The following is a 22,076-nucleotide window of genomic DNA, read 5'->3' as shown; positions in this document are numbered from 1 at the left end:
GCACAAACTCGCCACCGGCAAAGACGAAACTTTTGCATGTATTTTTGCTCACATTTTTGGTCAATTATTTAGAAAATAATAATTGCTTATCAAAATTGGCAACATAAATTTCATCCGTTTTGGCGTATTCCCTTGATTCCTACGGTCGCAAAGCAGCAGTACATTCCTCCAGGTCTTGGTTTTTCTCCCCTGACGATTGATTGTTTGTTTTCGACATTTCTCTTCCGTCTTGAGAAATGTCGTCAACAAATAAATCCTCCAAGGACATCTTGAACGAACTCTTTAGCTCCTTCAACACCTCCTACGACGAGGAGGCAGCTGAGGAGGCTGAAGAGTCCAACAAAGGTGGTTCGAAAAAGAGAAAAAAGTCTAAAAAGGCAAAGAAATCAAAAAAGAAGGACAAAAAAGGGAACGATTCAGATGACAATTCTAGTGGGGGAGGTGACGACGAAGATGAGAAGAAATTGGAGGAACCATCCCACAAGAAGACTCATCACCATAAACATCGCCACGGTAAAGATAAGCAGAATGGAGAATCAGAATCACAACACAAGGATGGGAAAAAAGTGTCCAAGAAACATCGCCGTACAGAAGAAGAGGGCCAAGGGGCCGTTGATGGCGATGATGTCGACACACTCATTCAAAAACATCGACACAAAGTTAAACGCCAATTCAAGGGGTTGGTCTCCAACATTGGGGATATTGTCATCAATAATGACGAGCTTATCAAGAGTAAGAGCAAGAAGAGGGAGGACGACATAAGACGAGCAAGCGGACAACAACCATTGCAAGATATGGAAGATGGTGAAATTTTAGAGGATACGGATGATTTTTTTGGTAAGAAGCATCATAAAAGTAAGAAATTAAAGATCTCCGCATCTCAAGCTTACAAGCTGGACATGGAAGAAAAAATGCTGCTTGGGATCGAGCCGCCTGTCGCTAGTCACAAGAAGGCTCCAAAAGAGGATGGTCATGAGGTGAAACGTTCCAAACATTCGTCCTCCTCTGATAAACGCCACGACAATCTTGAATGGTCATCCACTTCACGAGATGGTAGCTCTTCTCATAAGCGGAGAAAGTCTGGAGATAATACTAGCGAATCATCATCATCTCGAGTGGTTAGGCAAGCTCCTGCAAGAACTCCTACGCCACCACCACCAGAAGATTTCCATGTCAGTAGTAGCAGTAGAAGATCCTCCTCCTACAATTATAAAGATACCAAGTGGCAGAAAGAACAAAATCATTATGAGTCCCAACAGAGTTATAGTCGACGCAGTGAGAGGGACTACGATGCTGGGAATTATTACGAAAAAGAGACTACGCGTAGATCTGATGGGCGAGGATTTGGATTTGACGAGAGAAGCTATTATGACAATCCCGTAAATCATGGTAATGCAATTTTATTTTTATTTTTATTACGAGAATTCTAAATATTAACACATTATTAACGGATTGCTTTACTTATTACTGTTTTTTTCCTGTGCAGGTGATCGAAGACATGGTCATTACCAACATGACGAACGGGGCAGGAGAGAAAGAAGCCGGAGTCCTCGTGATAGTAGACGAAGATCGCGATCTCCTCCGAGATGGAGAAGGTCCAGGTCGAGATCTAGCGAAAGGAGGAGACGTCACCCGGATGATATCATTGACAAGGCTAAACTGTTGGAAATTGCCAGGAAGAATGCTGCCAAACTGATGCGAAGGGGCGTTCTTCCTTCTGATATTTTCTCCCGTGACCAAATCATGGCTATTCGAGCAGGCGGAAAAAGTGTGGAAGAATTGACTGATTACTGCAAACGAATTGCGAAAAGGGATGCGAATGGGGTAGCTATATCGGACGATGATTCCGGCGACGATGGGGATGCCGATCATTTTCTTCATCATCCATTCCAAGTCAAAGATAGACCACTTCCCCAAATAACTCTCAATATTCGAAATGCTGTTCCCATTCCGAGTAAGCCTTAATTGTTACTTATTCTAAAGATTATTTATTGAAAACTGTTCTAAAATGCTCTTTTTAATTAAATTCAGTTCGAACTCCTCAAGTTCTCGCGATTGAAAGTGCAAAACTGAAAGTTACATTTCCCGTGTCCAGTGGTGTAAGTTGCTAATCATCTACTGCGTTGCATACCCCTCTAATGGAAATATTCGCATATGTATGTTTTTATTATTTTGTCCTGCCCAGACCCAACACAGGATTAAAGAGTTAGAATGGCACCCTGTCGACAAAGATGAAGAAGAAAAGAAAAAAGCTGCTGAAGCTGCTTCTACTAGGTAATATTGATTGTAAACTAATTTAATAAAATTTATTCGTTAGTTTAATGACATTATCTTACTCTATTTTCAGTCTTGTGCCACTGGATGGTCCAAAAGTCAATGCCGTTTCACCCATGGTTCGAGACCAGACGGGAGGAGAGGAAACAGTAACAACTGTGGCTTTACTGAACAGTACGGAAAAACCAGAAAAAGAAAAAAAGGCATCTCCTCCTCCACAGCACAGTATTTCGCTGGAGCAGCCACAAGTCCCAAATTTTGATATTAGCGATGTGATAGCCATAAGACTGAAAGCAATGAGGCAACTTAGCGAAAATCCGAAAAGTGATGATGCAAAGAAACAACTCGAAGACGCGACTCAAATGGTACACAAAAACGATCAGACACAGGAGACTAATTTTACATGTTTCATATTTTTTTTCTTAATTTGTTTCTCAGATGAAAAAGTGGGCTGACTCGAAGGCTCTCGAGCCAAAATTTCTAACACAATCCGAACTTACACAAGGACCTCAAGCTTGGGCAAAAAGGGATCAGTTGGTTAAGGCAAAAGAAGTCCAGAGTCCTATGGGATTACATCTATTGCAAAAAATGGGCTGGCGTCCAGGCGATGGACTGGGCAAAACTAAATCTGGAGATATACAACCACTCGCACTAGAAGTGAAAACTGATAAGAAAGGTTTGACAAGTGTTTTGGATTTGAAGAAGGGCCCTGCAATGCCGCTCGTTTATGATCTCAGTGGTATGGAAATAACACTTTAAAATAACATACAGAGTAGATTTCATTTAGGGCCAGGGACAACCTAAATTTTTGTCCAAATTGACCGTACTACAAACGACAGTTAAATAAGCCCTGACTCGGGCTAAAAATCATATACTACTTTTTTTTAGTAGTTATTATAAAATGAAGTAACTAATAATGACATTGAAACTTGTAGGAAAACACCCCATCAGTGCTTTAATGGAGTTATGTGCTAAGCGGAAATGGGGCGCACCAGACTTTGACTTGGTCTTCGAACATGGTCCCGCTCACAAGAAGCAGTTTGTGTATAAAGTTGTTGTAAATGGAGTCGAGTATCAACCCTGTGTGGCAGTTAACAATAAGAAAATGGCTAAAACGAATGCTGCAGCTTTTTGTCTACAAAGTCTTGGACTCCTCCCCACAGCCACACCTGCCACCTCTAGCGAAACTTTGCAGACGGTGGCTCCTGAACCTGTTCCACCACCCCCACCACTCGCGGCTGGATTTAACAACAACAACACTGGACTGCCTCGTTTTACTCCTGCTCACTATTTGCAAACTGTGCCATCCACCCCGACCCATCAACTCCCCCTTTATCCCCAACAACAACAACAACCCCCACTCCCTCCTGAATTGCTGATGCCACCCCCTCCTCCACCTCCTCTTACCAAATAAGTATTTCTCACCCTTCGAAAATGTAGTTCAAGTTCATATAGGAATTTAATCTCTGCTTACGTAATTATAAAAAAACAACAATGTTCAATCTTAATCTTAAATATTACTTAAGATGATGATGAAGAGGCAGACTCGTGAAGTTTTTCAATTTCCACAGACAGTTCTCCAAGTCCAGTCACAAGCTTATCTGTTTCTTCTGACATCCAGCTATTGGAAGCGTCGCCTTGCTGAAATATATATTTATATTAGCCAATACTGCGAATTTAGATATATACATATATCTAACAATTAATAATTTGAATGCAATTTTGCCATGTTCCTATGCATTAACTAATTTTCAAAAATAAATTCTATCTGTGATCAAGTATAACTTGAAAGCACAAGTCATAAATATATTTAATCACCTTGGATGATCCCATGTCAAAATGCATACGTGCAAGTCTCTCTTGTTTTTCTCGTATCAAGTTCATTGTTTCCAATTTTGACTGCCCAAACGCACTTAGTTCTCCAGCATGGAAGGAATTTAACAGTGAAATTAAGGAATTTTCCATATTCTTAATCTCCGGTAATGTCGACATGAATGAGTGACCTGGTTGTTGGTCACCCGCACTCGCTGCTGCGCCTTGCTGGGCTCCAGACATCTTTTTTTCTGATTTTTGTGCAACGAATTGTCTCAAATAGTCTAATTCAATCTGAAACCAGATTTTAATTTAATTTTTATAAAAAATCACATTTATTTCATGAACATTGTATTTTGTAGAATATGTTCAAAATTTTCTGTTAGCTAATAAAATTTCAAATAATAGGCAGTCTACTACGCTATATATGTATGTACTTTATCAAATCAGTCAGTATCCAACACATATCGTTACAATAAAAATTATCAAAGTTTAAAAAAAGTAGTGACAATGGATCGACTGCGCGTTAATTGTTTGTACTTAAGAAAAAAACGGACAAAAGGGAACTATATTATGCTACTAGCTTATCATTATAATTAAATTAGGTACAATATTTTTTTATAATCTGTGGCACTTAGGGAGACGATAGGTCAGAAATCTCAATGTTGAGTTCTTGATTTCTAGGTGCAAAGTAGCCAACGTCCGTGGGGGAATCTGGCTGTGGAATGAAGGGGGCTTCCATATCATGCAAATTGTCCCATTTGATGCCTTCGAATAATTGAGCGAATCTAACGCCTTGTATCGTCTTCAAGTTCAGCCTTTCTGTGGGATCAATTTCTAGGAGGCCTTCAATGCAGGACTGACACGTCGGATCCATGTCGTCAGGAAATTCTAGTCGACGGTTGACGATATTCTTGAAAATTTCTTGGGGACTGTCATCATTGAACGGGAGAATTCCGATGGCAAATTCGTAAAAGCAGACGCCAAGGGACCAAAAATCGACAGGGGCGCCATGACCACCTCCTTGTTGTAGAATCAGTTCTGGAGCGAGGTAGTCGGGTGTGCCGATGATGTTTTTGTCTGACACTGAATTATTTGGTGAGCCGGAGATTGCGGGGGTTGTGTTGATCGCAGCAGCAGTAGCAGCCATTGAGAGTGACTTATCCACGGAAGATAGCCCAATCATTCTTAAAGAACATTCCTTATTAATTTCAAAGAGTGTCATGGCCAAGGTCAGGTTGCTCTTTCCACATGACGTCGACTCGGTCCATCTTTTTCGTTTTCCTGAAGTGAAACTGGTTAAAGATGTAGAAGCGTAATTGTTATGGTGGTGGTATTGGTGGTCACGTTTCATTTCAATGTTCTCCAGTAATTGTGGCATCATGAGGGGTGGACTCAGATTCAGGTTACAGTTTCGGCTCGACCGTCCATGATTAGAATGGAACTCATGGAAGCCGTGAAAATGAGAGTGACGCATTATCGATGCTTTTTCTGTGTGACAAAGTCTTCCAATTTCAGGACTCCTTTCCCCCAACGAGTGATATAGTCGAGGGTGATGGTAACTTTCGTCCTCCTCGCCTTGTTGACTCTCGTCAATCTTGTCAAGTTCATTGAGCTGAGGGGGAGCATCAAGATTAATGAGCGATTCTGGTTTTAATGCTGCGGAAGAAGAAGACTGTAATCGGTGGTCGTGTAAAAATAAATTGGTAGTAGAGTGGATCGCTGGGGGTACAAGATTTTCATCCTTGTAGTAAAGATGCCCACTGGCCCCCTCCTCGTCAAGTTTGTAGTTGGAGAAATCCACAGAGAAATTCCCAGACGCAGAGGAGGGGAATACAATCGAATTGTTTAAACAACCATTATCATTAGAACTAAAGCTGGCATGGTAGTCGGAACGATCGGCGAAATTCCCTTCCGGTGAGAACACTAGGTTTTTGTCACTTCCACTGCTTGGCTCATCCCGATTGGCACACGATGCCACAACGGGAGATTCTCCACCAAAATTTGGTATCATCAACGCCCCATCAGCACCGTCCCTATTTCTCTCCTGAAGTGGAGAACTGTGCATAATTTCGAGGCCAAGCTTGTTAAGCGGGATGGGTGGCGATCCCGAAGTAGAAGAAGTGAATGATAAATTGATAAAACTTGAGTCATCCCCTTCAATGCGTGCCCTTTTCTCCTTCGGACCTTTCGGGGTGTGAATAATGGACCATTCCCCAGTCGTGAAGATGGTCTGTTTTACAAACTCTGGTGTCTTGGCGAGCGGCGTCATCTGTGATTTTGGTGGTGGTGTTTGCTCCAGCGTCGGTGGTTGTTGTAGCCGCAGTGTTCTTAACGGAACTCGAAGTCGACGTGGCGTAGAGGCACATGGTGTCCTATGCGTAATCTCTGCGACATTCATCCCAGCTTCAAACTGGACTTTTGAAAATGTAAGGTTTGCTTTGAGTGACGCGATTTGTCCTGGAGTGAAGCACGTCCTCATTTTTCCTGGCGAGAGGGATAACATGCTTCCCAGTTCGACTCGGCTCAGGCCAAAATCGGTCAATTTAATATGACCTCTTCCGTCAAGGAGTAAATTGTCGGGTTTGATATCGCGATGAACGACACCGTTCTTGTGGAGAAAATCGAGCGCGACTGCGATTTCGGCTACGTAGAAAGCCACCATTTTCAAGGGGAAGAAAACCATGCGGTTCAGCAGACTTTTCAAGTCCCCACCGATGCAGTACTCCATGACCAGATAAATATAGTTCTTGGTTTGCAGAGAGTAAAATAATTTGACACAGAATGGATCGGAAGATCCTGCCAGGACTTGGGCGTCCCGTTCTTTCACCACTTTTTCGACGCTGTTCTTCATAATCAGGTCTTCTTTTCGCATAGCTTTGATGGCATAGAGGGTGTCGGGTGAGGTGTTTCGATGACCGAGAAACACCTTTCCAAAGGCTCCACGACTAATGGGTTTAATTATGGTAAAGTCGGAGATACCCGGAAGATGTTGGGGGGATGGTGGGAGAAGAGTATTTGTAGTGGGGGCCGGTAAAGCAGAATTCATTTTGTCGACGATGGGTTATTAACAATTAACCTTTGTTTGTGTTTGTGCGGTGTCCTACTAAAACCTTAAATAAATCAAGAGAACAAAAAAGGCTACAATTACTAACCAAATATTATCTATTTTAAAAATTCATTTAAGCTTTAGTCGATCAATTGTCACTAACTCGGTTGTACTTTTTAAACAGATTTCAATCAGATCTATTAATCATGCTTACGAAGAAGAAGGGAAAGCGAATTTCAGCCATTATTAAATATTCATGCCTTGCCACACCTTTAAAAACAGTACAAATATTCCTTACCGTCCTGCTCCTGAATCTGTATAGATTAGATTATAAGTGTCCTCTCCTCGTCAACATCAGGTCAATTTCAGATCACAACTATATTTAAGCACAATACTTTTAGATACAGGAGTCAAGAAATTTTCTAATCAATTTTAAACTTCAATTTCAATTAGAGCCGTGATTAAAAAATAATTGGCCGTTTATTACATAAAATTCCACCGTATGACAACCAAGAAGTCATGAATGAAATGGTAACGATAAAGATTGAAAATGAAATGACGAACCGATTTCTCACCCTGATTTCCTTTACATCGTTTGAATTCAAGTCCTCGATTCAGGAACCCCTTCAGGGACTTCGTAGGGACTGAAAAAAATAGAATCAGGACTGAACACGACTTATTTACAAAAACAAGTCGTAACTTGTCCCAGTTTTTACACGGAAAGTGCAGCATGAGCAGATGTGCAGTAACAAAAGGTGTAGTCGGCAGGGCTAAATGAGATTTTACATGAATTTCATAACAAGAAAACTGATAATGCTTTCTCCACATAATTTCATATGCATCATTAGTCATTTCTTTTCATAAATAATATTTTATGGTATTTCCTACAATGAATTTTACTCATGGAAAGTTTTTTTTTTATGAAATTGTGTTACTAAATCCATTAAAGTTTAATTATAGCTTACGGAGTCCTACGTCATTTTAATGTTCATTTGTCTCAAGAACACCATGTTAGGAGAATCATATAAAATTAAAAGCCGTAAAATATTAATAATTGTTCTTCTTTCTTGAGTAAACTTGACATTTCTTTCATTTCTGAGTGGCACGACATATATAATTGAGTATGTAACTATATGAAATTGCTATTTGCCCTCCACTCCAGACGACCAATGTCGTATGTACTTTCTTCCTCCCCATGTTGCATAATAGATAAGACAAAAGAACTTCTATTTATAAGTGAAGGGGGCACAATTCCATTAAATTATAGACCTCGTTCGTCGTCCTCCCAAGCAATCGTCATTCCTCGACTGCCTTGCAATCTGATGCAATTGAATTTACTGTATGAACTGTTGGTTAATTTTACTTTGTGGTGGGTTTATCCATCCCTTTCGTAAGTAAGTCATTTTCCACTTGAAGCATCATTTCTTTCCGACTTTTTATTGGTTTTAGTCGTGCCTGATTAGATTTCAAGGTACAATTTGACGTCGTCGAAAAAACTCAGTCAGAGGCCACGTCGTTGGTTACATATTTGTTTAACTTGGTTACTTTCTCCATCTTGATAAGACCGATTGGGCATGGCAATACCAATTTGACACCAATTTCATCATCATCATTGCCAATTTCATCGGATGAAGAAATTGATAAACTTTCACCACAAGTCAGAAATCGTGCAAAAGAAAGTTGCAAAGTCATCTTCGCGAAAATTCCCAGGGCGGAGAAAGTCTCAACTCAGCAAGGAAAAGTTACCAGCTAGGAAGGAATCCATAGCAGAACTTTCTCATTAGCAGAATTGACTACTTTTACCCAATTCTGCACACACTATATACAGTCGACGACTACATAGTCTGTTGCGTGCTACTTATTTCCTGCACGTAAAAAACAACAGTGTGTGTGTCTGAGTCTGGGCAAAATGTTGACATTACATTACAGCACAGCAGATGTAAACCAAAACAGGTTTGACGTATGATGACTGACTTGAAAGGTTTTTCTCCTAGAAAAAGCCTGTGTTTACGTGGTTTAGACTAATAAAAGAAACAGAGTGTGTAAAATTATCCTTAAATATCCGGGTTGTTTACTGTTAAGAACAAAGTAAAAAGGAGGATCACGGGTTCTCAAGATAAAAGTGCGATGGACTTGAACGTCTGTATAATGTATTCGCAAAAAAGGAAGGATTAAGTCAGGCAAAAAATACCAAAAAATAGTGCCAAAAAAGCTACTGAGAGAGGATGATGAGCCAGTTCACAGTTCAAATAATGTAGAGAGCGTACATAATGGTAACAATTCCTCAAATTGCATAAACACTTATATTTTTTAACACAATCGCAATTGTGTGATCGAACTTTAAGCATGCACTGCATACAAGTTGCTCTACATTCGCAGCACATTGCAAAAGTTATTAGGGACTTTTTTTACTCCACAAAGTTTGTTTTAACCAACATTAGTCACCCGATTGAAGTTCTATTTTTATTTAAAGTCAACAATTAAATACTTTAATGTTTTGTCAATCTTTTTTAAATGGTAGGTTTATGTAGCATTGTACATTCGTAATTGAAAATGTTGTTAAAAAGTATATAATAGCAATCCAAACTTAAATCAAGCTGTCCATCAAATTACACGGTCTCCTTTCCATATTTTACGGACTTTTGATGTGATATATGATCACTGAAATGACCTGTGTTATTATTCTATAAGTTTAGTGATCCTCGTCATTCGTCATTCAATTCATGTGATGTTAGAGGTGACGTGAATGTCCAATAAGTGGTTTAGGTTAGTTTTTTGTTTCATAATAGAGGATCACGGCACGGTGGATTTTGCTGTGCTTTTATGAGTGACTCATCCAGTATTCATTATCGAAAGTAAGCAACAAACAGTAAATTGGACCTTGTTCCTTTAGTTTGAGATAAATGATAACGATTTATTTTTACTGCTTATTTACAATTGTACATTGTAATCCAAGACTGATATTTAGTTTGATTTTAGATTCCTCTTCTGGAAGTACTTTCTACTTGTGATGATGAGAAAACTTGGAGCAATGGATATTTTTGGTGAAGCCAATTAAAGCGATTGCCTTTATTTGTGAGATTTAGTCCATCCATATTGCATCCTACTGTGACATTTATACTTGCGAGGTGTTACATCATATCATGAATATTTTAAATGATGTGTGCTATATATGAATTCTGAATTCTAATTGATAACATTACTTAAATTTTTAAGATGTCGGATAAAAAGGGAAAAATCACTCTTGCCGGATTGACCAAATCCGGCAACTCCTCGTCAAACGCTTTCATGTCTTCATTTAGATTCAGCCCAGAAAGTGAAAACATTGAGGAAATAAAGGCACCCATTGAAAATCGTAAGTTTCTAAAATAAATTAAATGTAAGTAACCACAGGGAAACAGTTATCAGTTTTAATTACAAAACGCTTAAAAACAATTTAGGAAATGCCGAACAGAGTTCCACACCCCCCTCACCAAAGCCAAACTCTGGTGATGTATCCCCTTTAAAAGAATACTTACTCAAAGAAAAGCACAAGTGGACGAACAAATGGGACAAGAAATCGCTCTCTTTAGACCTCGATCTTAAAGGAAAATTTAAAACAGCTCTTGAAGATAAAACTAAATCCATCCTATCCAACTTTATACCAGAAGAGACCGGAGTTATCCACACTTCTCAGTCAATTCCTGAAAACCTTACCAGAGTTTACAGCTCATTCCTAACGTCGCCCTCGGACGACAATTCCTCCTCTAGTGGTTCAGCCAAGGGCACGAAAAATAACGACTCTAATGGTTCACAGGAAACGCTAGACGGGGATATTTCCTCTGACATTTTTAAAACTGCTTTGGGCGATGATAGCCATATGTATGTTGAAGAAATCGGAGTGGACATGACAGATCCCAATAATTTCGAGTTTGGTTTGACCGATGGAGAGACAATTATTGATAGAATGATTACGTTCAACATTCCTGGAGAAGGTACATAGTTTAATATTTTTAAAAATATACATTTAATTGATGGCTTACTTTAATCAAACCCAATTAATTAATTTTATCCCCAGATCTTCAAGAGTATTTTGACGGCCAGCCAACTCTATATCAGCCGATCGCTCTAATATCTGGGATCAGAATCACCCCCCTTGATCTCGTCGGAGAAGAGTCAGAGTTACTCGCTCAAAGAAGCCAAGTCCCAAGTGTGGTCCAATTTACTCCACGCACCATCCGACCCCGTGATGTTCGACTGTCCACCGTTATCATTAACATACTTTCTTCCGTCGTCTACCACCCACTCACGAAATATTGGGTGGCACTCCTCGCAGCCAACTTTCTCCTTCCCCTCGGCCCACTTGCCCCCTTCATGTGGTTTCTACTGGGGGGCTTAACCGTCATTGTGATGATTAGAGGGTTGTCCGACCCGCCACAGGAAGAAAATTACGAAAACAATTTGACATCAACCCAAGTACAACAACAACAGCAGCAGCAACAAACAAGGAACAACGCAGGAACGTCGCTTACTTTGTACAATCCAATTGGTGTACCGCAGTACAACAGAGAGTTGAAATTTCCTACAAAATCTCAGGTGTGTACACATGTAAATAAGCTTGAACGTATGTAATTTATTTACCTTATTTAATGTGCATAGGGCTGGATGACTCAATTGTTGGAGAATTATAATCCAGAAACTTGCCATTTTAAAATGACAAAAGTCGTCTTTGTCAAGTTAGACGGTCCTCGACTATACTTACAATATCCAAATGCAAAACATCGAATTCCAAAACGACGTCTCTGGAATGATCCTGTCCTAACTTCGTTACATACTTTTGACAAGGTGAAAGCGTACAATCTTACGAATGCAAAGATAACTATCGTTCCTGAAGGATTGTCTCGCAATCGGGTGTGGAACAAAAAGTACCCCATATGCATAACTCTGGCAAACCACTCGATAAGCAGTGATTACACCCCGTCGGAAGGACAGTCTATGGAAGATTTCCAGAAAAGAGACACCACTGTGAATTATAATGCTGGAACTGCAGACGTTATCGTAAATAGCGATCGTCCAAAATCTACAGAAAAAGAGATTAAGCGACAAGACGCTAGTTTCGAAACGGTGTACTTGTTTGCAAGGTGAACAAAGACTGAATTTTTTGCACACTACTAAATAAGTCAGTTGCTAATTTTTAAAGATAACTTTTGCAGATGTGATCGTGAAAAGGATGACTGGTTTCGTCGATTTGTCGCAGGTACGAACAAATCCAATTCCCCTCGTTATTTCTCCCTAATCAATCATAATTATTGTTAATGTACAGCCACAAAAATTGGAACTGAAGCTAGTTACTACTTGCCAGCCCCACCTGACCCAATATCTGAATATCGAGATTACATGAGGCGAATTTGTCCATCCTTAATTCCACACAATATATCTGATGGGTTTGACAATGTCTCCCTTCCTGGTGACATCTCCGAGTCCAGAAAACCAAACAATGAGAAGAATAGTCCAAGTTCCTCTAAAAAGACGACGCCAGAAAAAGACTTGCATAACTCACAAGGGGCTTCTATTCAGAGCGATTTAGAAAATATTTTAACAGTTCCTCAAAGTCCACAATTCCTAAATGCCCTCCTCGGCAGACTGTTCTTTGACTTTTTAAAGTCCTCCCACTGGAAAGGTAAGTTTATTTCGACTAATTAACGGAAATCCGTCATATATTTAAATAGTAAACATTCATGTTAAACGTCTTATTTTTCTTTGAAGGAGAAGTTCAAAAGTTGATTGACAAGAAATTATTTTACATGAAAAAGCCCGTATTCATTGAAGGGATTCATGTCAAGGAGCTAACATTAGGAAATTCTATACCAGTGATATTAAGGTACCATCGACCAACGTTTTCTTAATAAATCATGAATTAAAGGGCAATACAAATAACAAAAATTCTTTCTCAGAGCGTCTCCACCTGTAATAGACCATCAAGGATTATGGATTGATTTAGACTTAAACTACGAGAGCAACTTTTGCGTATCTCTTGAAACCCATGTCAATTTTCTCAAAATGGTTACGAAACGCGGAACTGCTACCACTGAACCGGAAACCGTCCCAGCACCACCAGCAGCAACAACAACGACGACGAATCGTACTTCCGCTGAGTCTGGGAATGCCAATAGTCGTAATTCCAGAAAGAGTGATGGTCCACCCTTTGTTTACAATAATGGTGCCGGCAGTAGTGGTGGGAGTATCGGAATTGCGGCTGGTGGTAGTGCTCGCGATAGCTCGTCTCCAACGACCGACCGGGCTGACCGTACTTCGATCCGATCTCATATCTACGACAGCGATGCCGACGACAGTGGAGAAAGTTCAGAGGATGAGCATGATTCAGAGTTGAACAACTTGATAACAATTAATCCGAACCCCGAGGATCCCACAGGGCAGTCAAAGAGCTCAAAGTTCCTAGAAAAATTGGCAAACTCATCCCTCATGAATAGAGGTTTAGTCAAGAAAATTGTCAACAATGTTGCTGCAACGCCACTAGTTTTGGCTGTGGAATTAAAGTAATTAAATTTGTTTAAATGTATGTATGCAGTAGCACTTATTACTAATATGTTTAACTTCAGGGGCTTCTTTGGTACTTTGACCGTAAATCTTCCTGGGCCACCGAACGATCGAGTATGGCTAGGTTTTAGAACAAATCCGGATTTACAATTAGTCGCGAAACCTTTAAAATTTGGTGATACACATATTAACATATCTCAAGTTACTACATGGATTAAGGCAAAGATACTACTCGAATTTCAGGTAATACATACATATATGCATAACTAATGATTCTTGACATTATTTTTATACTAATTTATTTTTTCTTATAAACGTAAATTTAGCGAGCAGTTGTTTGTCCGGTAAGAAATCCTCATCTTTGGTAATTATTTCAAATTAAGCATGTTATTTCTAAACAAATTTTTCATAAACTCTAGAACATGGTGGATGTAACTATCCCTCTCATGGAATTCGGCATTCCTCGATAGGAAAATGGTGCTCATTCTTTGTCAACTTGACTTGTGTAGTTCAAGGATAAGCGAATAAGGGTTCTTAATTCTCTCCTCTCTGGAAAATGAGATGTCCGTTACCTTTAGTTCTTGTCAGTCTTTCATCATAATAAGGACGTGCCCTGTAATGTCTTTTGTGCTAATGTATTCCATTTTAACTTCTCTTATTCTCTTGTGATCGAACAAACATTCAGAATTACAGACAATTTTGTGTTAAAAGTGCTTATACAGAATATACATGTGATACAGAAAATGTCTGTTGCTTACTACGTACTTATGTAATACTTTGCAGCTTTTCTATGTACGCAGTTTCTTGAAACATTTCTTCCTCTTTAATCTGTCTGTCTACATACTTAAAAATATGTTACTGCTCTGCTGGTGACGATTCCGTACTGATTCACTGTCTGTGACATTTCTATTTTTGTACATATCTGTGATAAATGGTCTATATTATTCTAATTCTGTCAGGGTTTCATATTACATTATGGACTGTTTTGATGTGTTTCCATATTTTGTACAATTTTTCACGCATGACAATTTTAATTTGCAACTAAAACCAAATGAGAACATGGTGCTATTTGTTCAATATATTTTAACAAGTGTAAATTATCTTTTAATGCGCTCAATAAGAAGTAGTGTAAGTAACATGCAAGTGCTTCGGTAATTGCCAATTTGTGAACTTACTTGATTTTATACATATTTTAAATTAGCTCAAACTAAATACTTGATAATCCTGGCACTGAAATGTTTTTAGAAATTTTACATGATGATTAGTTGATGTTCCTACTGGTTTTCCCAAACCGTCCTCTTTTAGGTGGTCAAAATTTTTTATAGTGTTCGTGTTAAAATTAATGATTGTACTGAATGTTTGTAACCTTCTGGATCGTATCGTAAGTTAGTAAAATCGTAAATCGCCAAATAAAAATCGCTCGCATAATTCTGAAACATTGAATAAATAAAATGTTCGTTTTTCGTAAACTATTAGTACTCTTTTGCACTAATGTCTTTATTTAAATTCAGTGGTCATACATAAATAATAAATAAGTATAGCCTCTCCAAAACACGTAAACTTAAAGTACTTCTAAAAATACGTATTTACTCGTCTAGATCCATAAATTATGCTACACTTTACATATGTATTTAGTTCATTTATTGTATAAAAAAGGAAGACTAGTCAGTTCAAAGTTTTACATGGGATATTTTCAAGATCTGCCTGTCGAGCAAGATCAAAAAGTCATAAAAAGATGGGCTATTAATAATAATTTAAAAGATGTGAAATTAAGAATAATTTTCATGAATGCAGATAATATTTCAAGTTATTATTGACTCGTACAAAATAAATAGTAAGAAAACATTTAAAAATAAATACGTACAAAGTAGGGTCGACAGGAACTTTAACGGCACGATTAAAATGGCAAAAGTTTCATTGTAATTACGCAAACTTAACAATTTTGAATGCGGCTAATTTTTCAATGAAAAAATAGCAAGATATTTGTGAGATTTAATTTGACAATTTGTTCTTCATTTTGAGATGGGTGGCTGTATCCTTTTGCTGTCCGTCTGCTTGACCACGGTGGAGGCGACTTGTCTCAAGCGTGCGGTGGCCATTGGTGTCACTTTTCCGTACTGCTGTGGTTTCCTTTTACCTCCTCCGGTCGTCGTCGTGGTTGACCCGGATGACCCCGCAGTGCCATTCACCTTCACCGACTTTGGTGGGAACACGCGCAATTTGCGGATCTGAGTGGGGGCACCCTTCTTTAGCCGAACTTCTAAAATTCCCTTCAGTTTCGACGCCGTGGCCGTGGCAGCGACCGGCTTTGTCGAATCGTCAGAATCTTCAGATTTCTTGGTCTTCTGAAAAGAATAAAAAGATTGGAAATTGTGTGAAAGGTGTAAATTTAAAGACTTTCTTTTTCTAAAATAAGAATTTGCGAATCCAGTCTCATTTTGCCCTATTTTCATTCTTTCGTAATTGCAGCAGTGTCAGCAACTTTTATTATCCGATCACTTGCACTGATTTTTTTTGCATTGTGGGTCGAGACAATTTTATTATCTTGGCATTTTTCTAAATTGTTGCAGACAATGTGGTGTCGGTGCCTATTTTTTCCTTTACAACCACCACGACACCCATTCTCCTGTCGTCTAGAGTCGTACAATACGACTCGTATTAACGATAAAGAAAGTACATTCTTTGACGACTTCCTTTCTTTCAAAAGTAGATACACATCTGTTACTGCGAAAGAGTAACATGTACTTATTGGCATTATTATTGATGGCACGAACCAAACCGATAAAACAATAACTCGATTTGCATGAAGGAACGCCACTTACAATGGGAAATGCAGTGATATATAATTGATAGTTCAAATTCATAGCAAACTTCCTGTACCTACATACGATTTAACAGTTTATGCAAGCATTCATGGTCTTTTTTCCTGTCCTCCTGGCTGAGTGTACTTTTCCTATCAATCTGTCTGAACGTGAGAAACACTAAGACTACAAAAACGAGACATTTAGCCAATAATAAACCAATGTGTTAATGAAAGGTAGAGAATAAAAGTGCAAAAAGGAAATTTTATGACTCAGCAGGTTCCTTTTATCATCATCAACTCGGTTTTATCATCAACTCAGCAAACAAGCGAGTTCTAAAGATGAAGAAGATCACATAGATTTAGACGGATAGTTCGTTCGTCCATCGTCTTCTTCTCCCCACACACACACACACTCAGCACAACCTGATTTCTATCATTTTGATCATAATATGATAATAATGACATTAACCTACTTTGTTAAAAACCACACCACGACCACGATGAAACTGGCAGCAGCATAAGAATTATAAAACCTGCCTCAAGTTTCAAGCAAAGCAAGTTTTGTGGCAGCACGAATTTTGGGCTTTGCCATTATCTGGTTGGTATTGTTGGCTTCTCTGCTTTTCACCAATTCATTTACGTTGCATTCTCACAGCGCATTGTTGGCAGGAAGTTGAAAATGAAAAAGAAAGGATTTTATTTTCAACTATACATTTATCGAGTCTGACTGAGGGCACTTTGCCCAAAAATTGAGAAGGATGAGTGCCATGTACTTCATGAAAGCAAGATTGCGTAGTCCATATGCAGACCGAATAAAAGTGGTTCTTAAAGGTTGATGCACTTATTAAGGTGTGAAATATGGAGGAACTTTGTTTAAAAAATTAAAAAATTTCTATACCTTTGGCAAGATTTCCAGTGCGACCGGTCCCAGGATAAAGTTTGCTCGTACGATGCGAACCTTGTCTCCTTGTCGGATCACGGCCACATTTCCGTCCCGTTTAAGGGATGATAATCCATGCAAAATTCCTCGTGTGGGTTTCGTGCGTTGAGCTTGTTGTTGTGCTTGTTTTTTGTTCTTATTCTTGTTCTTGTCCTTTTCTTGACTTTGAGAATTTTTATTGTTTTTCTTATTGTTTCCTTTTTGAAGACCTTTGTCCTTGGATTTTGATCCCTTATTTGAGGGTACTTTGGGTTTCTTGGGCTTGGATTCATTTCCTCTTGGTCCTTCAGAGTCTTGATGTTCTTCAAGAAGAGGACTTGATGAATTGCCGGCATTCTCAAGGATCGCTCTGCATATAAAATTAGTGAAAATTTCAAAATCTATTTCATATTTGTACACATTTTATTTTACAAAGTGGAAAGTTACCTTATTTTCCGCACGTTGGCTTCACGAGTCTCAATTTCATCTTCATCCTCATCCAGAGCTTGAGGACCATCGTCATCTTCGTCATGAGCGACTTCCAGGTAAATATTTTTCCTTGCTGGACCAACTTCACTGTCAGTCTCCTCACCCTCTTCGTCCAGTTCGTCCTCTTCCTCGGACTCCAGATCCATTCTTGGACTGTGGTTCCTCTTCTTGTTCTTATTGTTAGTACTGCTACTACCCGTGTTCTTGTTCTTATTGTTCTTCTTCTTCTGGCTGGTCTTGCTAGGTCCAGCGTATAAGTTGACTCTCAGCGGATCCATGCGCTTCTTCTTGATCATGACATTCATCCTGCTGAAAACGGCGTCCATGTACTCGTTGTATTTGGACAAGTCACTTCCCTTGGAGGACACTTTCTTCTTGTTCTTTCCCTTGTCGGCTCGTTTGTTTTTGCCTTTTTCTCCTGGAGCGGCCCGTGTCCCCTTATTGTTTCCGCCCTGATGTGCCCTCCCTTGGGGGAAAAGGGGTGGTTCTGACCGGGCGTGACGGGACACGATTCCTGCTTCAAGGTTCGACTTTCCTTCAGCCTTGTGCTCCAAGATGTCATGTCGAGAACTACTGAAATTTTCCAACTCGTCTTCGTCATCGTCTTCCTGTGCGAAGGCGTTGTCGTCAAGCTCATCTGAAATTTTGAAGAAAATCCTGTATCAGAAATTTTCCCAAGCATATTTTATTTATTTTTTGTTACCTAAAAATATATCTCTCAAAATAGCCTCAATTTTATGTGAGTCTTCACTCTCTTCGTTCTCTGGCTGAACATGATCATTTCCAGAAGTTTTAGTACTACTGCAATTTTTGCAATTGTGTAGTAAATCTCGATTATGTCCAGGATTTGAATGGTGCTTATTGACATGAGACGATATTTTATCTCTTGTAATATTTTTTGATTCACTGATACTTCTGTCGAACGCACTTTCTCCATGGTCGTCACCACCACCTTTCGACCTGCTGGATTCGCCACGATGTAAAATCTCACGAAGATGACTTAAAGACGAATTACTTTCACTACCACCACCACCACCACTTCGTTGTCCAGTGTTAATTCCAACCTCTGCACTGAGCACGGGATGACTGGACAAGCACAAAAAGTAAATCACAGCCGACGAGACCAAACACACCTTGATAAATTTGTCACCACTAAAGTTTGAAAATTTTCTAAATCTAAAAACTGTCTGCCTTTCATTTTCCGGCATTCTCTTCTCGGCACCACCACAACCCGACGCCACCAACGCCAACCTTCTTAGCCTGTGCCTTGCTCGTTCCATTGTGAGTGATATCCTAAAAAGTAAGTCAGTTCTATCTCTCGAGACGTGAGACTTTTTTTACGCCGGAGGTAAATTGAGACCGTTTCGCTACCTTTAATCACCCATATCTGCTAAAAATACGGAATTGATTTGCAAAAAACTGTGTGGAAATTCCACCACTTTTATCAAAAGGCAGCTACTTGCACAATTAGAGGTGCAAGTTGGTCAACTAACTAACTAACAGCAATCAACTCTAGCACTTCCACCAACCAATTCAATTTCTTCTCCTCTCAAGAGGAACCACCTTCGTGTTCTTCCTCTGCTTTGGCTTTGAGGTAAAGTAACAACAACAACAACAACATGCAAGAAGAAAAAAGTAATGCCAATATCGGTGTCTGTTCTCTGTGGCTTGTGCTGCCTGTGGATGGATACCTGATAAAACTTTGCGAGGAGGAAGAAGGAGAGGAAGATTAACAAGATTTTAAACCTGCTCTCTGCCTTTTAGTCGTGTTGCAAAAGTGCAGTTGCAAACTTTTTTGCCTGAGGACTCTTTAAGTAAAAACTTGATGCGAGATTTGCTCTGAGCTTTTGCTTGGTCTTCTTCTTCTTCTTCTCTGCGAATAAAATAAAAACGATTATTGAGGTTAGGCATGATGATGATGATGATAATATTTAAGTTTGGTTTTAGTGTGAAGATTATCTTGGTAAAGTATATGTTTAATTTGTTGAGGGTTTGCTGTTACTCCTGCCTGGCGAGTAATAAAAGGTTTGTTTAACTAATTCATAAAATGACGACGACGACGATGACGCTGTATTCAGTATTCAATAGTTTTATTTACTTTCTTTAACCCGTACGCTAGTCGTGTCAACTGATAATGAAATGACGGGACATAAAATTAAAATTGACGACGGGATGAAAACCATAAGACATGTAAAGTTGATGAATCCTTCCTATGTCTCAGGGATTCATTTATGCGGTGGATTTTACGTATTTATCACGATAACCACCCAGAAGTTAAGCCACGGTGGTAGCGTTTAGGGTGAGACACATTGATTATGAACGAATTTATGCACAGTGATCTTTAATAAGGTCAAGTCTGTCTGTACGCAAAATCAAAGTTGTGTTTCAGCTATTGATAGATTCGCTAGTTATAAATTTGTCTCACTTTTCTCATCGCTCTGATCAGAAGTGCACATATCAGAAAAGGAATAAAATACATGTGCAAAAATTTTAGACGTGCAATTTTATTTTGATGAATGAACTTGCAATTTATCATGTTTGCTAATTCTCTCATTAGATTCGCCATTATATTTGAACAGGGATTCCTCTCTGCTCTACATTCATAATGAAAAGGAAGCCGATGATGATATTAATACCGGTCTGCCATGTACTACCTGTCAGCCTATTCATACACCTGCCTACGCAGATTATTAACTGCTGGCACGGCTGCCTTTGTCACTCACAACGCTATTAATTAATACCACCACTAACTAACGATAAGAAGAAAATGACGACTAAAACTAAAACCAAGAGCAGATAGTTTCATTATGATTTCCTACCGTAACATCTTCCGGTAACACATTTTAGACAGAAATGAGCGTGATTTTCTCGTTCCAATGACTCTTACTCAATAAATAAGAAGGTTAAATAAAGTGCATATAGAGAAGTTGAAAAGGTGTCATTTCGAGATAAACTGCTTATGGCCGACTGTCAAAAAAGATAATAAACTGTATTGTGCAAATACATTTAATCTGATTTTCTTACCCGAGAAGAAGAACTACTTCTTGTAGATTTTATGTCCTTTGTACTTACGGTGAAAATGTATTTATTTCTCGTTGCTCACCAGCAAATATTTGGACACTCACTATTTCGAAAGAGATACGAGCTCTCCTCATTTATAAGGATGGAACACATATACTAAGCAGATTCATCATTAAAATGAATGTTTTGCCATTTTGTAAATCACTCGCTACTTAAAACACGAAAATTATTTTAAGTTGAACAATGTAGAAGTAAAATTGTAACTTTTAATTGAAACTGTGTACGCAAGAATTAGTTTAATTGCAAGTTCTAGGTTAACTGCAAGTGTACAAATATACATAGATTTTGTTTGCATACATCAAAGTTTGAGACGACGACGCTTGCCTCATGAATATTACCTTTGACAGACATCATCACGTTATTCTACAAGTTTTAAACCCAAGTTCAAGTTAGTTTTCAAGTAAAATTAACTCTCTCTCCACCGTTATGAATGGATCTAGATCAACTTTTCAAGTAAACCAAGGAACTAAATAACAATGTTTTAAGTTAGTTAAAAGGACGACTAAGTATTATGCTGATTTTATTGATTTTTGCAAAGAGTGGGTGGGTGGGTGGTCGAGGTGGTCAAATGACTTTCCAAATACCCAGATACATTTTTAATCACTTCCTAAACAAAGTAGACATGACATGCACGTATGTACAGAATATCTTCCTTGTGTGAGACGGACGAATCTGATGATTGACTGACGCGATGGTTTTATGGGAGATTTATAATTGAGATAAAACTTGTTTCGTCTCAGCGAGGTACAATTATATTCAATTCTATTCAAAGTAACCGAATGACATTTACCTGATGAAAACCAATTATGTGTGTAATGACGACGTACGTATGCATGTCAGACATAAAACGGTACTAGATCAAGGGTCCCTGATTTCACTCTTAATTATTGTTATGCACATGTCACCGTACGATGTTTATAATTGCGATACTAACTTGAGTAGATCCGTCTCATCTGGTTAAATGAGTCTCACGCAACTATTGAAAAGTTCCACTTAACAAATTAACACACAGTTTCGATTTCTTGTAATAATTTTACTAAAAACACAATTCTGAAATATAAGAAATAGTAAATATCTACATCCGGATTCAGAATTTATTCCTCTAATATTAC

General features: G+C 38.8%; 5 protein-coding genes across 11 annotated transcripts; 2 read left to right on the top strand and 3 right to left on the bottom strand.

Annotated features, from left to right (window-relative positions):
- Nucleotides 1-24: 24 nt before the first annotated feature.
- On the top strand, nt 25-3,725 carry LOC110848167 (protein SON). The gene is made up of 7 exons (XM_022095308.2): nt 25-1,389; nt 1,487-1,954; nt 2,032-2,099; nt 2,186-2,274; nt 2,348-2,639; nt 2,713-3,013; nt 3,210-3,725. The coding sequence occupies exons 1-7, from the start codon at nt 237-239 to the stop codon at nt 3,686-3,688; spliced, it is 2,850 nt and encodes a 949-aa protein (XP_021951000.1). The 5' UTR covers nt 25-236; the 3' UTR covers nt 3,689-3,725.
- Nucleotides 3,710-4,683, bottom strand: LOC118432979 (coiled-coil domain-containing protein 28B-like). The gene is made up of 2 exons (XM_035851304.1): nt 4,093-4,683; nt 3,710-3,915 (listed from the first exon to the last, which is right to left on the bottom strand). The coding sequence occupies exons 1-2, from the start codon at nt 4,327-4,329 to the stop codon at nt 3,796-3,798; spliced, it is 357 nt and encodes a 118-aa protein (XP_035707197.1). The 5' UTR covers nt 4,330-4,683; the 3' UTR covers nt 3,710-3,795.
- LOC110848168 (serine/threonine-protein kinase greatwall) lies at nt 4,504-7,885 on the bottom strand. 2 transcript variants are annotated; one of them, XM_022095310.2, is made up of 3 exons: nt 7,700-7,885; nt 7,434-7,511; nt 4,504-7,199 (listed from the first exon to the last, which is right to left on the bottom strand). In XM_022095310.2, exon 3 carries the CDS (start codon nt 7,133-7,135, stop codon nt 4,721-4,723), a length of 2,415 nt encoding a protein of 804 aa, XP_021951002.1. In that variant the 5' UTR covers nt 7,136-7,199; nt 7,434-7,511; nt 7,700-7,885; the 3' UTR covers nt 4,504-4,720. The 2 variants fall into 2 exon arrangements, with proteins under 2 accessions (XP_021951002.1, XP_021951001.1); XM_022095309.2 differs by having other exon boundaries at nt 7,711-7,885.
- A 1,104-nt stretch (nt 7,886-8,989) lies between these two features.
- Nucleotides 8,990-15,141, top strand: LOC110848175 (testis-expressed protein 2). Of its 3 annotated transcripts, XM_035851298.1 has the most exons (14): nt 8,990-9,408; nt 9,925-9,990; nt 10,115-10,263; nt 10,352-10,490; nt 10,576-11,109; nt 11,193-11,710; nt 11,774-12,255; nt 12,328-12,371; nt 12,438-12,794; nt 12,881-12,995; nt 13,069-13,671; nt 13,735-13,915; nt 13,999-14,016; nt 14,092-15,141. In XM_035851298.1, the coding sequence occupies exons 4-14, from the start codon at nt 10,352-10,354 to the stop codon at nt 14,140-14,142; spliced, it is 3,042 nt and encodes a 1,013-aa protein (XP_035707191.1). In that variant the 5' UTR covers nt 8,990-9,408; nt 9,925-9,990; nt 10,115-10,263; the 3' UTR covers nt 14,143-15,141. The 3 variants fall into 3 exon arrangements, with proteins under 3 accessions (XP_035707191.1, XP_021951013.1, XP_021951012.1); XM_022095321.2 differs by lacking the exon at nt 9,925-9,990; XM_022095320.2 differs by having other exon boundaries at nt 8,990-9,990.
- Nucleotides 15,142-15,148: 7 nt separating this feature from the next.
- Nucleotides 15,149-22,068, bottom strand: LOC110848176 (uncharacterized protein DDB_G0287625). Of its 4 annotated transcripts, none has more exons than XM_035851301.1 (5): nt 21,755-22,068; nt 18,587-19,756; nt 17,842-18,520; nt 17,374-17,764; nt 15,149-16,017 (listed from the first exon to the last, which is right to left on the bottom strand). In XM_035851301.1, the coding sequence occupies exons 2-5, from the start codon at nt 19,161-19,163 to the stop codon at nt 15,685-15,687; spliced, it is 1,980 nt and encodes a 659-aa protein (XP_035707194.1). In that variant the 5' UTR covers nt 19,164-19,756; nt 21,755-22,068; the 3' UTR covers nt 15,149-15,684. The 4 variants fall into 4 exon arrangements, with proteins under 4 accessions (XP_035707194.1, XP_035707193.1, XP_021951016.1 ...); XM_035851300.1 differs by lacking the exon at nt 21,755-22,068 and adding an exon at nt 20,908-21,026; XM_022095324.2 differs by lacking the exon at nt 21,755-22,068 and adding an exon at nt 20,908-21,026 and having other exon boundaries at nt 15,149-16,014.
- Between the last annotated feature and the right edge of the window lie 8 nt (nt 22,069-22,076).

This window comes from Folsomia candida, unplaced genomic scaffold, assembly GCF_002217175.1.
Source record: "Folsomia candida strain VU population unplaced genomic scaffold, ASM221717v1 Fcan01_Sc004, whole genome shotgun sequence".
NCBI classification, from domain to species: Eukaryota; Metazoa; Arthropoda; class Collembola; order Entomobryomorpha; family Isotomidae; genus Folsomia; species Folsomia candida.
This window is presented reverse-complemented; position numbering and strand designations above follow the sequence as displayed.